This window comes from Chiloscyllium plagiosum, chromosome 26 (genome assembly GCF_004010195.1).
Source record: "Chiloscyllium plagiosum isolate BGI_BamShark_2017 chromosome 26, ASM401019v2, whole genome shotgun sequence".
Taxonomy (NCBI): domain Eukaryota; kingdom Metazoa; phylum Chordata; class Chondrichthyes; order Orectolobiformes; family Hemiscylliidae; genus Chiloscyllium; species Chiloscyllium plagiosum.
In genome coordinates this window covers 32,406,831-32,420,866 of record NC_057735.1, presented here as the reverse complement: position 1 = coordinate 32,420,866, position 14,036 = coordinate 32,406,831, and the positions used below count along the sequence as shown (strand labels likewise).

General features: G+C 40.3%; 1 protein-coding gene across 6 annotated transcripts in view; it reads left to right on the top strand.

The window, feature by feature from the left end:
* LOC122563232 (ladinin-1-like) overlaps window positions 1–14,036 on the top strand; it is a 98,309-nt gene that overhangs the window by 71,843 nt on the left and 12,430 nt on the right. For 2 of the 6 annotated variants that reach the window (XM_043716832.1, XM_043716837.1), the window contains 2 exons: window positions 946–1,014; window positions 8,445–8,710. In XM_043716832.1, coding sequence (XP_043572767.1) covers window positions 946–1,014; window positions 8,445–8,498 — 123 coding nt within the window. In that variant the 3' untranslated portion in view covers window positions 8,499–8,710. Of the gene's footprint in view, window positions 1–945; window positions 1,015–8,444; window positions 8,713–14,036 lie in introns of those variants that run through there. The other 4 variants (XM_043716836.1, XM_043716833.1, XM_043716835.1 and 1 more) reach the window with 3 other exon arrangements.

Sequence of the window (14,036 nt, the reverse complement as noted above, 5' to 3'; positions counted from 1 at the left end):
TAGCCACAAAAAGACATGACCCTCTCTCACTAGTATCCTCACATATGGATGAAGAAGGACACCACTTCGACTGGGACAAGATATCCATCCTAGAACAAGCCAAACAAAGACACGCACGAGAATTCCTAGAAGCATGGCATTCCAACCGGAACTCTATCAACAAACACATCGAGTTAGACCCCATCTACCACCCCCTGAGAAAAGGAACAGCAAGTGACTTCACCACAGGAAATGACATCACCAACCCAAAGCTACCCAAACATATAAATAGAAAGCAGGAATTTTCAGCATTGCTTCGCGTGAGGTCCACTGAAGATGTTACCTAGTAAGGTAATGAAATGTCTGGAAATGAACCTTTCAGCTTAATGAGCAAACCTACATCCAGAATGAAAATACAATGCCATGGTTATACGGAAGGTACACAAAGAGCGAGATCAACATTAAATTTGAAATTTGAGAGGTCCATTCAGAAGTATAATAACAGCAGGGATGAAGCTGTTTTGGAGTCTATTGGTTCATATGTTCCAGCTTTTATACCTTCTGCCCGATGGAAGAGGTTGGAAGAGATTTTAACAGGGGTGGCAGGGGTTTTTGATGATATTGATTGCATTCTTGAGGCAGTGAGAAATATAGATGGAGTCAATGGATGGAAGGTTGGCTTGCTTACAGAAGCTAACAGAAGTCTGTTGAAATGATGGAGAAAAACACACACAAACAAATCACTTTAGTGGACGTACTGCCCAGAAAAGAACTAATTAAAATCTAGAGTTTTTAAAAACACTTACAAAAAGAACACTGCCATTGGGGGAAAAAAAAAGTTACAGCACTACACAACAAATGCAGTTGATGATGCTTACTTTGTTCATTAACCAAAAAGATTCCCAGTATTGGAATGGTGTTGTGAATTGGTACACAAAGATAAACTATGTTGATTTGTGTTTTCAGGATATCAGACCAGGAGATGTAACCAACAAACGCAATCTGTGGGAGAACAAAGCTGATTCTCTTGAAAAGGTAACAAAATCAAAATGAAGATTTCCAAATAAATATTTAATGTATATAATTAAGGATACTCATTGTACTTCGAATTAATAGTGCCATCCTTTATCTCCCTATGTCGTAATCTTTAAAACAACAATGCCAATACTTTTTGGCCTTTAACAAACGGATTTCCAGTGGCTTCCTCAATTAGTTGATATTTAAATAATTAGTGTGAAAATATCAGGTCAAGTAAATCCAGGTATCTGTGAACATAAATACTTAAAAATGTCCATGTCAGAATTTTAGTGGAGAATTGTTGATGAAATGTATGATTAATGAACACTTGAGAAAATATTTAAGCCAATGTTATCACCTCACTAATGAACAACAACCTTTTGAGATTTGGGATTTGAATTTCCAGTGATCAACTTAAAGGAATTATGCAACAAACTTTCAATGCACCAAACAAACTAAAATCAACATCAACTTAACACTACTGAGTAGGCAACTACTGTACTAAGCTATAGGAAAGATATCCCTCTAAAACTTCTACCTTGATTAAAAAGAAATTTTACTTTTAAAAAGAAGCTAGTTATACATTATGTTCTGGTTTCAGCACAATTATAATTTCCACAAGAATCAGTTTTAATTTGCTTCCAGTTTTCATCAAGTTCACTTCTTGTTTTGCTAAGTAATCAACAAAAAACAGTTCTCCCAATTTCCAGAGAAATCCCAAACTAAAGAACAGCAGGGAGGCCCCACATCAGCCCCATTCCCCCTCCCCCTGCAACCATCACCACCCCCCATCTTCTGGATTATTTAGATTGCTATGGGTTCTATCTCTTCGAATGGAGATCATCTTTGCTCCTGTATTTATGAACATTCTTCTCTCTATATGAGACCTCTCTCTTTCTCTTTCTCCCTCACTCTCCTGTCATTCTGTCCAAATCTTAGTGGCTGAAGAGCTCTGAACCTTCAGTACAACTGTTATTGACTTTGTTTTCAGGTGTGAACAGGTTATGCTTTCCCTCCAATGCACCCCTTCAGCCACAGGTATTGAAGTTAACATTCCACCTACCTACGTTACATCAAGAGTAATGCTAAATGTCAATGAGCCCCCTTTCTTGCATTATTCCTTATAAATGGACCATTTATATGTTGAGCACTCTCCTTTTTATAGTTATTATTTTTTCTGCCTCTCAACATGCTGCCTGCAAGCCCCATGATTGAATTCCTCATCTTCCCTCCAACAACAATGATGTTTGATAACCCCACCTTGGTTTTCAGTGGATGGACTCCCAGTGCTGACCATCGCCCACCTCTTTAAATGACTTGAGCTGACAACCCCAACTCCATGAACTAACTGGACACTTGACTGATCTCTGTGTAGCTCCCTGACTGACTTATTGTGAATCCCTGGATCGTCAGGGTTGATTGTGACCCATACCCTGGACTGAGGTGATATGGACCCCCTGAATATGACAGCTGCAAGCAGCCAAATGGCTTTCTCTGAGCCCATGGACATATATTGGAGACTAACCTTGATTTCCTGTGTCAGGACTTCCAGACTGAAACAGTTTATTTGGAAGTATTAGCTTTCAGAGCACTGCTCCTTCATCAGGTAGCTGTGGAGCAGGATCATTACACACTGAATTTATAGTAAAAGATCACAGTGTCGTGCAATTGAAATGATATATTGAGCAAACCTAGATTGCTGTTAAGTCTTTCATCTTTTAGACTGGGTTGCAGGTTTCAGTTCGTTAATATGTAAATCCCAGAACATTTTAAGTCACATTCTCAAGATAACTTAAGGCTTTATAAAAAAAAGTCACATCTCAACTGAGACAATGTATTAAAGGTTTGAGATTAGAGTCTGCCAGTATACCAATCTTGAGTCAGACTCTTTCTATTTCCGAAGCAGGAGTTTTATAAAATGTTATATGGATTAACTGCCTGCAGGTTGTGTGCTTTTTGAGCAAACATTGAATGTATCTGCAAATACAATTCTGCAAATGCAAATTCACACCATAGACGTGTGTGTGTGTGTCTGTGTGTGTGTGTGTGTGTGTCTGTGTGTGTGTGTGTGCGTGCATGCATATGGCACACAACCTGCTGAAAAGTCACTTTATTTTTATAAAGCCTTAAGTTATCTCGAGAATGTGACTTAAAAAGAGTTCTGAGATTTACATAGTAATGAACCAAAACCTGCAACCCAAAGACGAAAGACTCAACAGCAATCTAGTTGTTCAATATATCATTTCAGTTGCATGACACTGTAATCTTTTGCTATAAATTCAGTGTCTTATGATCCTGCCCCACTAGTTACCTGATGACGGAGCGGCGCTCTGGAAGCTAATACTTCCAAATAAACCCTTTGGACTATAACCTGGTGTTATGTGATTTTTAACTTTTGTCCACCCCAGTCCAACACCAGCTTCTCCACGTCACGACTGAAGGGGGTCTTCCTTGACTTGACCGATGACTACTACCATTAGAGTTTGAGATATGGCCTTTTAGTTGCTGTACTTGTAATATGTTTGGCACAGATGCTGCTGCAATATGATGGCATTGATCACTGCTGATCAGCATAAAAAAACTGCCTGGCTTTGTGTGACTAAAAGGCAAGTCAGAACGGAGTTACTGTGAGCATTTAAGCTGCATGCGAAAAATCCTTAAAAATTGCTGTCTGGCTCTGGACTCTATCACAACTGACTCAAGGGCAACAGCGCCCCCTCTCACCAGCTCAATAAATGAGCCGCAATTATCATAAAGCCACAACCAAACGCATTCCTGTGGAGGATTTTCTTTAGTTGGCCTTCTTTCAGTTTTTAATTTTTCTGAGAGTTGCTACATTTTAAGGCATCCTCAAGGTCACCTTTCTGACTTAGCAGTGCCTTGCATCTCTTGGTCAGACTGCAGGTCAGTCAGTGGTCTGGGTCTTCTCATTGGACTTCCAACCTGGAGGAGTCACTCGCCATCTGTAATCAGACAGTAAAGGGACAGCCAGCTAATTTTCTGCTTTGCCTAAAGTATTGTAGAAGCCTCCTCCATAACAACAGTGGGCTCAGGAACTCTCATGGCATCCTGATATCGCTGGAAAATTCAGCCTCATAAATTTATTCCTTTTTCTCCAGGTGCAGGCAGACTTGCTGAATATTTCCAGATTAGCTTATTATTTAGGTAATTCTTGATTTATTATTTATGAAACCTTACCATGGTAAAGGAGTGACTGCAATTTAAAAGTAATTTGTTGGCTCTTAAGCACTTTGAGACATCCAGAGGATGGACAATGTTGTATAAGTTTAAATTCCACTTTACTGAGGTTCTTTAACATTGTTGAGGATTACAAAATACTGTTTTTCAACATGTGCATAACTTTCCAATGACCTGCACAAGCTATATCACAGCAAAGAAAAACCTTCTTGATCAATAGATCGTACACAGTCCAGGGCATAGAGTTACAAGGTGCTTACGTTTCTTTTGCTCAGTTTACATTGTCACATGAAAGAACATGAGCAGCTGAGAGCTCAACTTATTGTGAATACACAAATTCACATGGTATGCTGAGGCTTGTGAACAGTTGGTGTTTTACTAACAAGTAAGGACAGATTAGAGGTCACTCTTTAAGGCCAGATCTAACAGTTTGTAATACACTTGCATTAAAATACTGAGCAACATTTGCTTGATTTTAAGCATAAAGAATTGCAAATTACCTCATAAAATATTATGGTACTGAAACTTTTTTAATAGTTTGTGGGTGGATACATGATTGAAAGGCAAATGTGTAATTCAAATAATTTTATGTGGTTTGTATTATTTGTATTGCTTAGTTTAACTGACCATCTAGACCTAGCAGTCAGTTTGACTTGGCTCCACTTAGTAGACCAGTAATGAATCAGCATATTGATAGGGTATCATTTCAACCTTTCACTTTTTTTTCCCTTAAGAAGTCTTTAAAAGTTCTTTGTGATAATATTTCTAATGTTGTCCATAGCCTATTCATATTGGCACAGTGGATTTTCTGTTACAGGTTCCATTAAGGCCTCTTTCTGAGCTGAAGAGGGGAGCTAGATATAGAATGCTAGATTAACCAAGCTGCACCCAGCTGTTGGTGCAGCCATGACAGAATTAGATACAGTCGCACATAGACTTCTCAGACGAGACTGCCCACAGTGGATTTAATTCACCAGGAAAGTGTTTAGAGATATGCTACATGCTGCATTCACATCTAGAGCTATTTTCCATAATAGGCCCACATTGCTACCAGTTTCTGGACAAGTTAGTCACACTCAATACAGAAGGATCATTTCAAGCTCTCAGTATTGAATATCAACCAACCAGCTGTGCATAGATGTGTACAGCAAGTGTGCTTTGTTGACTCAAGCCTCCACATGAACAGCTGATTGAAGCATGAGAGGGCATTGCCATTTTAGAGAATGGCTGGCTTCATTCCAAAAGTTGCTGTTGGTTATAGATTGCGGTCTGAGGGTCCACCTGTTAATAGTCATCCATGGTATTCAAACATTAACTTCTTCTGTGAGAACAGTCAAAGAAGAGATACAACATAATCTTTTCCCACATCTTATTTCTTTTTTATTGGTTCTGCATTTTTAATATGCCACTCTGTGCTCAAGGCCAAAGTCCCTTTCGAAAATAAAACACTCAACTTGATCTGCAGCAGGCCATATTTGTCCACTGCTGTTGTTCGAGAAAATTTGACTATTAACATGTTGCATTGTAAGAGAGGTTGTTTTATTTAATGAGTTCAGAGAGGAAGATACATTAAATTGTCATTTGGATTGCCCTGTAGCTCTAAGGTATACAATCGCTTACTTGGCTGTTTTTGAAGTGTTATTTGTCTGTGCCTCTAGTTTAGTCTTTATATAAACTACTGAAATTGATCATGAAGTTATCACTTGGTGTCTCTTAGCTGTTTCTGCAATGTACATTTTTCCATTTTGTGTCTACCAGATATCTTGCAAGCCAAGTTCAATCTGAAGTGTATTTGATTTCTTTTTATTTTGGGTGCACCTTCAAATTGGTTGCGTGCATTTGAAAGCAGAAAGGGAGGCAAGAAATTTGAACAAGGAAAGTTGTAAAGTCATTGTTAATTGATGTTATTACAATTAGAATTCCTACAGTGTGAAAACAGGCCATTTGGCCCGACAAGTCCACACCGACCCTCCGAAGAGTGTCCCACCCAGATCCATTCCCGTACCCTATTACTCAACATTTACCCTGACTAATGCACCCAGCCTACACATCCTGAACACTATGGGCAATTTGGCATGGCCAGTCTACCCAACCTGCACACCTTTGGACTGTGGGAGGAAGCTGGAGCACCTGGAGAAACCCACACAGACATGGGGAGAATGTGTACACAGACAGTCGCCTTAGGCAGGAATCAGACCCAGATCCCTGGCACTGTGAGGGAGCAGTGTTAACCATTGAGCCATTGTGCAGTTTAGAGCAGATAACATGTCTGAACATTAACAGTGAAATACTGCATTTTTAAAAATTAAAATCATTATGTTGTGTACATTTCAAGCCATACCTTAATGGGTTCTATACTTTCCGTTTGAATTGATTTCACATGATACATTGAATAGGCTGAGTATTGTGACAAAAAAAAGTTTTCTGGTTATGCTGCTATTATCCAGATTTTGATGCACAAAAGCTTGCCCCAGCTTGTATAGAGTTGGGAATCATTTACAGGAGCGATCTTTAATGCTGACATGTAATACCTGCAGTTGTTCAGACAATGTGCAGTCAGATCCAAGCATCAGCATGCAACTTTAGCTGATGATATAATGTCTACATGTAATTATAAGCTGCATTAGATAGGCGAATTGTAATCCATTCAATGCTTTCAAGGATGTCGATGGAGAAAAAGTTTGAGTAGGAACTAGGATGTAAAGGGCATTCTATTATCTCCTGAATATTAATTTACAGCATTTAAGAATTTACATAAGAGCAAGCCTTATCCTTAGTAAGATCATGGCTGATCTTTTCATGGGACTCAGCTCCACTTACCCGTGTTCTCATCTTATTCCTTAATTCCTTTATTTTTCAACAGAAATCTATCCCAGCTTTAAAAGTGTTTACTGAAGTAGTGTCAACCATTTCCCTGGGCAAGGAACTTAACGGAATTACAACCCTCTGAGTGAAGAAGTTCCTTCTCAATTCAGTCCTAAATCTGCTCCCCCTAATCTTGAGGCCATGCCCTCTTGTCTTAGTTTCATCTACCAATGGCAACATCCTCTCTATTTCTATTTTATTGATTCCCTTAATAATTTTATATGTTTCTATAAGATTCCCCCCCCCCACTCATTCTTCTGAATTCCAATGAATATAATCCCAGTCTACTCAGCCTACATAAGCCAACCCCCTCAATTCTGGAATCAACCTTGTGAACCTCCTCCACACCCCCTCTAGTGTCAGTACATCCTTTCTCAAGTAAGGAGACCAAAACTGTACACAGTACTCCAGGAGTGGCCTCACCAGCACTTTGTACAGCTGCAACATTACCTCTCTGCTTTTAAACTCAGCAATGATGGACAAAATTCCATTTGCCTCCCTAATTACTTGTTGTACCTGCAGACAAACCTTCTGTGATCCATGCACAAGGACACCCAGGTCCCTCTGCATGGCAGCATGCTGCAATTTTTTTTACCATTCAAGTAATAATCTTTTTTACTGTTACTCCTATCAAAATGGATGATTTCACATTTATTAACATTGTATTCCATCTGCTGGACCTTTGCCCACCCACTCAATGTATCTGTTCCTCTGCAAAGTTTCACAGTCCTCTGCACACTTTGCTCTGTCACTCATCTTAATGTCATCTGCAAACTTTGACACTATACACATGGTCCCCAACTCCAAATTGTCCGTATAAATGGTAAAAAGTTGCAGTCCCAATACCGATCTCTGAGGCACACCACTAATCACTGATTGCCAGCCAAAATAGCATTCATTTATCCCCACTCTTTGCTTCCTGTCAGTCAACCAATCCTCTATCCACGCTAATACACTACCCATAACACTATGCATCCTTATCTTATGCATCAGCCTCTTGTGTGGCACCTTGTCAAAGGCCTTTTGGAAATCTAGGTACACCACATCTACTGGATCCCCATTGTCCACCTTACTTGAAATGTCTTCATAGAATTCCAAAAGATTTGTCAAACATGACCTGCCCTTCATGAACCCATGATGCATCTGTCCAACTGGACAATTTCTTTCAAGATGCCTGGCTATTTCTTCCTTTGATAATAGACTTAAGTATCTTCCCCACTACAGACATTTAGCTAATAGGTCTATAATTCCCCATCTTTTGTCTACCTCCCTTTTTAAATAGTGAAATGTAAACAATTTATATTCTGTAGTAATAAATGGTCATGGCCTAATACCCTCAACTTGATTTGCTAAGTTTATTGAGCATTTTCATATTGTGTTTGCAGGAGCCCAGCATTGTGCACTACTTCCCATATGATCAACTCCTGTGTGGCTGTTAGAATCATTAAATCCTTGCAGTATGGAAAGAGGCTATTTGGTCCGTTGGGTCTGCATTGATCCTCTGAAGAATATCCCACCCAGACTCAACTCCCTATCCTATCCCCCATGACTGCTCCTTTATCCTGGCTAATCCGCTTCTCCTCCACATCCCTATTACTACAGACAATGTATCATGGCCAACCCCCTAACCTGCACATCTTTGGACTGTGAGAGGAAACCGGAGCATCCGGCAGAAACCTACGCAGACACTGGGAGAATGTGCAAACTCCACACAGACACTCACTCAAGGCTGGAATCGAACCTGGCTCCCTGGTGCTGTGAGGTCACGGTAATAACCACTGGAGCCCATGGAGCTCTGCCACATATTGCCTCAGTTCCTCAAAAAGGAATCTCAGTGACCCAGTTTGACAAATGGATTGTTTTTACCCCTCCCCCACTCTTTATAGATTTATTTTTCAAATAAAAGCTTGTTTGCTTAATTTGTTTTAAATATTAGGACCCTTGCCTCTACCATTCTCTTTTTGATCCTGAAAGATCAGGCCATTTTCTGCTCATAAATAGAGGCCTTTTCCACGTTTGAAAAACACGCAGTGTGTTTCCTGGGGCTTGGGTTGGACCTTAATTGTCCTGTGTTATCAAAGCTTGGCTTTCTGTAAATAAAAACTACTTGGCAGCACTTCAAGGATTAGTTTCGTTACATGGGTGGTTTCCAAGATTGTAACAAGTTGTAACAGAACAGGTCATTTTCAATTATAAAGCAGTTTCCCAGAGTATTGGCAACATGAGCAGCAGATTCTGTGATAATATTTACTTATATTTTAGGCTTCTGTGGAACTATAATGCTGGCATAGATCACGTGCTGAACAGCTTGCTTCTGTACAATAAATTCTTATTATTTATGCTACCTGCTGATTATGGTTGTCTGCGTTTGAATAAAATAAGGAGCATGTGTTAAAACTAGCACATAATTTTTCAAAGCTCCTTTCTCAGTGAGAAAGGTTTTCTAAAATTACAAAAGGGCCAATGGCCATTGACTGTCAGATGGAGTTTTTAATTTGGATAAATGTGAGGTGTTGTATTTTGGTAAGATAAACAAAGGCAGAACATTTATAATTATTGCTGGGCCCTGGAGAGTGTTATCAAATAGTGAGAACTAGGGATTCAGGTACATGGTTCCTTAAAGATTGCATCACAAGTAGTCAGGAAGGTGAAGAAGGTATTTGGCACACTTACCTTCATTGCTCAGACCAGTGAGTATAGGAGTTGGGATGTCATGATGCAATTGTACAGCACATTGGTGAGGCCACTTAGAATACTGATACAGTTTTAGTTGCCGTGCAATAGGAAGGATATTATTAAATTGGAGAGGATGCAGAAAAGATTTACAAAGCTTTTACCAGGACTGGAGGGTTTGAGTTACAAGAAGAGGCTGGATAGGCTGGGACTTTTTTCTCTGGATTTAGAAGGTTTAGGGATGACCTTATAGAGTAGGGATGGGCAATTAATTCTTCCAAGAGGCCACATGAGAAACCTAGGTTGTATTGATGGGCCAAACCAACAATAAGTTGAACATAATTCTGCTCAGTATTAATTTTCCCCCATTGTAAAAAGTACTAAATTATATAGGTTTGCACTGAAACTTATAATCAAAAGAATAAGGATATTCTGTTACAATAAAGATATGAAATTGTGGAATAGGTCAAATATAGAAGAAATAAACAGTAAAAGCAATAATTTCAGTATTTTATTTTTAACATGTTAATCTCACAAACCAATAATGAAAAGTTGTTTCATTATTGTTCAGTATTACAAACAGCTCTAAGTGCTTTTGATGTTTTTCAGTTCATTTTACTTGTTTAGTGAGAAAAATCCAGTCAGTTTTGGGCTTGAACAAGTGCACTGAAATCTGGTTGAATTTAGGGGGTAGGTTTGCTCGCTGAGCTGTAGGTTTGATATCCAGACGTTTCATTACCTGGCTAGGTAACATCATCAGTGGCGACCTCCAAGTGAAGCGAAGCTGTTGTCTCCTGCTTTCTATTTATATCTTTCTCCTGGATGGGGTTCCTGGGGTTTGTGGTGATGTCACTTCCTATTCGTTTTCTGAGGGGTTGATAGATGGCATCTAGGTCTATGTATTTGTTTATGGCGTTGTGGTTGGAGTGTCAGCCTCTAGGAATTCTCTGGCATGTCTTTGCTTAGCCTGTCCCAGGATAGATGTGTTGTCCCAGTCGAAATGGTGTTTTTTTTTTCATCCGTGTGTAGAGCTACGAGGGAGAGAGGGTCGTGTCTTTTTGTGGCTAGCTGGTGTTCGTGTATCCTGGTGGCTAACTTTCTTCCAGGGACAGGCTAAGCAAAGACATGCCAGAGAATTAGATTAGATTAGATTACTAACAGTGTGGAAACAGGCCCTTCGGCCCAACAAGTCCACACCGACCCGTCGAAGCGCAACCCAACTAGACCCATTCCCCTACATTTACCCCTTCACCTAACACTACGGGCAATTTAACTTGGCCAATTCACCTAACCTGCACATTTTTGGACTGGGGGAGGAAACCAGAGCACCTGGAGGAAACCCACGCAGACACGGGGAGAACGTGCAAACTCCACACAGAGTTGCCTGAGGTGGGAATTGAACCCGGGTCTCTGGCGCTGTGAGGCAGCAGTGCTAACCACTGTGCCACCGTGCTGCCCACAGAGGCCTGGCACTCCAACCACAACGCCATAAACAAGTACACAGATCTAGATATCATCTATCAACCCCTCCGAAAACAAACAGGAAATGACATCACCACAAACCCCAGGAACCTCATCCAGGACAAACATATAAATAGAAAGCAGGAGACAACAGCTTTACTTCACTTGGAGGTCGCCACTGATGACGTTACCTAGCCAGGTAATGAAATGTCTGGATATCAAACCTACAGCTCAGCGAGCAAACCTACACCCTAAACCTCAACCTGAGCTACAAACCTTCACAAACCTTGCATCTGGTTGAATGTCTCAGGTGGATATACGAAGGACAGCTGAGAGGTGATCATCAGTGGTAGAGGATCTGTATTTGGAGTTGTTGAATTTCATTCCTGAGAATGTCTGTTTGCATATATAGGTAGATCCAAAGAGGACTACAATCTTCTGAGCATGTCTCCTCATGTGTGGAAAGTTCTCCTCTTTGAGGGAAGAGTAAAAATCAAGCAGTGAGACTGACCTAAAGTACTCTGCCAGAAGTGTGTCAGACTGCAGGTCAATGAGTTCAAGCTGAACATCACTAGGTGCATTCTCCACATTGCACGTAAATGGGGGAAAAAATCATGTGCATTTCATTCTCAACCATTTTAAAGTCTTGAAATCGCCTTGAAAAGTCACCATGCAGTGCTTCTAACATAGATGAGTACCTGTGGAGGTGATCAGCTGGAGGTGTGGCTTCCTTTGGTGTTAGCAAGTGGGTGAGAATGTAGTCCTCCATTTGGCTTGAGAGAACTTTCTCATCAAAGCCTTCACCAAGTTGTACATTTCATGCACAAAAAGGCCCTTGCACTGCAGTTTCACATTTAGTTCATTCATAAGTGCAGTCACATCAACAGCAAAACCAAGGTCTGCAATCCAGTCTGCATCTGAAAGCTGTGAATGCCATTTCCTTTCTTCACACACAAATCTTGAATCTCTTCTCTCAGGTCCCATACACTTTTCAGCATTTTGCCCAGGCTGAGCCACCTGACAACTGTGTGGTAGCCTATGTCATGATGTGTAGTCTCATTTTCCTCCAAAAGTGTAACAAACTGCTTGTGATTCAAAGCTCTTGCCCTGATGAAGTTAACTATTTTAGTTACAACATCAACCACATGGTTAATTTTTAACACTGACTTACACAACACTTCCTGATGTATAATACAATGCAAAAATACCAATCTCTGTTCAGGGTCCATTTCTGTCACTTTATTCTGCATTCTCTTTAAGAATCCAACATTTTTTCCAACTTTTAGATTTGGACAACCATCCGTTGTCACACCCGCCAGCTTGTCCCATTTTAGTCCCAACGTGTCCAAACATGCATTTACCTCCGTGAACAAATCACTACCAGTTGTTGTTCCTTTCATTGGCTGCCAGCTCCTCCGTGATTTTAAAGTCCGTAGTTATCCCACGTACCAAGATGAGTAGCTGGGCTGTGTCATGTATGTCTCAGCGCTCATCCAAAGCCAAAGAAAAAAAGTCAAAGTTGACTGCTATGTGCCACAGCTGAAGCTCCAGATTTCTCGTGATGTCCCCAATCCTTCTCGTTACAGTGCGTCGGGAGAGGGGCACATTCTTAAACGCCTCCTTTTTCTCCGGGCATATTAGTTCTGCAGAGTCCAACAAGCACTCCTTTATAAACTCTTCATCAGAAAAATGTTTACTGTTTCTGGTGATTTTGTATGATATGACATAACTTGTCTTTGCGTGAGCTGACATTTTGAGGGCTAGCCAGCAAGCATCACTTTTAGCTGTTCACACACACACGCAATTACAGGTGTATGTACTTCAATACATAAATAAAAAAAAAATCCTTTTCAAAACAAAAGCAATACAGTTGTATTGCGTGCATGGCATAAATACTTTTTCATTTATGTTCTAATTTAAGATTGACCTCATGTGGGCCGGACAGGAACGACCAAAGGGCCGGATATAGCCCACGGGCCGTAAAATGCCCAGGTCTGTTATAGAGGTTTATAAAATCATGTGGGGTATAGATAAGATAAATAGCAAAGATCTTTTCCCTCGGGTAGGGGAGTTCAAAACAAGTGCACATACGGTTTAAGGTGGAGGGGAAACATTTAAAAGGGACCTGAAGAGCAATTGTTTCACACAGAGGGGTTTTTCATACATGGAATGAACTGCCAGAGGAAGTGGTTGGTGAAGGTACGGTTACAACATTTGAAAGGCATTTTGACAGGTACATGAATTGGTACATGGGGGATATGGGCATTTAGTTTGGGGAAACTTCTTGTGCATGGACGAGTCAGGCAGTTTCTGTGCTGTATGTCTCTATATCTTCCTCACTAAAAATGAATTTAAAATACATTTCCAGTACAAATAACCTTGACTGATTGTCATAGTTAATTGATCTATGTTCAATTATGTTAATTTGTACACTGATCTACACTAACTGTACACAATTGCTCATGCCAATGTAATCTGTGGCCTCATGGTTCAGCATATACCCTACTCTAACACTTTCTTAATAATAATGAATCAACCCTGATTACTCCATTATAACCCGCAACTTCATGGTCCTGGTTCAACTTACAGTTCAGGAAGTCATGACAGGAGTAGCACAATGCCGACCTAAAATTATTCTATGAGGTGTTAATCTGGTGAAACCAATAAAAGGACAACATAGGTGTTTCTCATTCCTGATGGAGGGTTTATGCCCAAAACGCCGATTCTCCTGCTCCTCGGATGCTGCCTGACTTGGTGTGCTTTTCTAGCGCCACACATTTTGACTCTGATGTCTAGCGTCACTTTCTCCTGTTAAAGCAGTGATAGACAGAGCCAAGAATCCC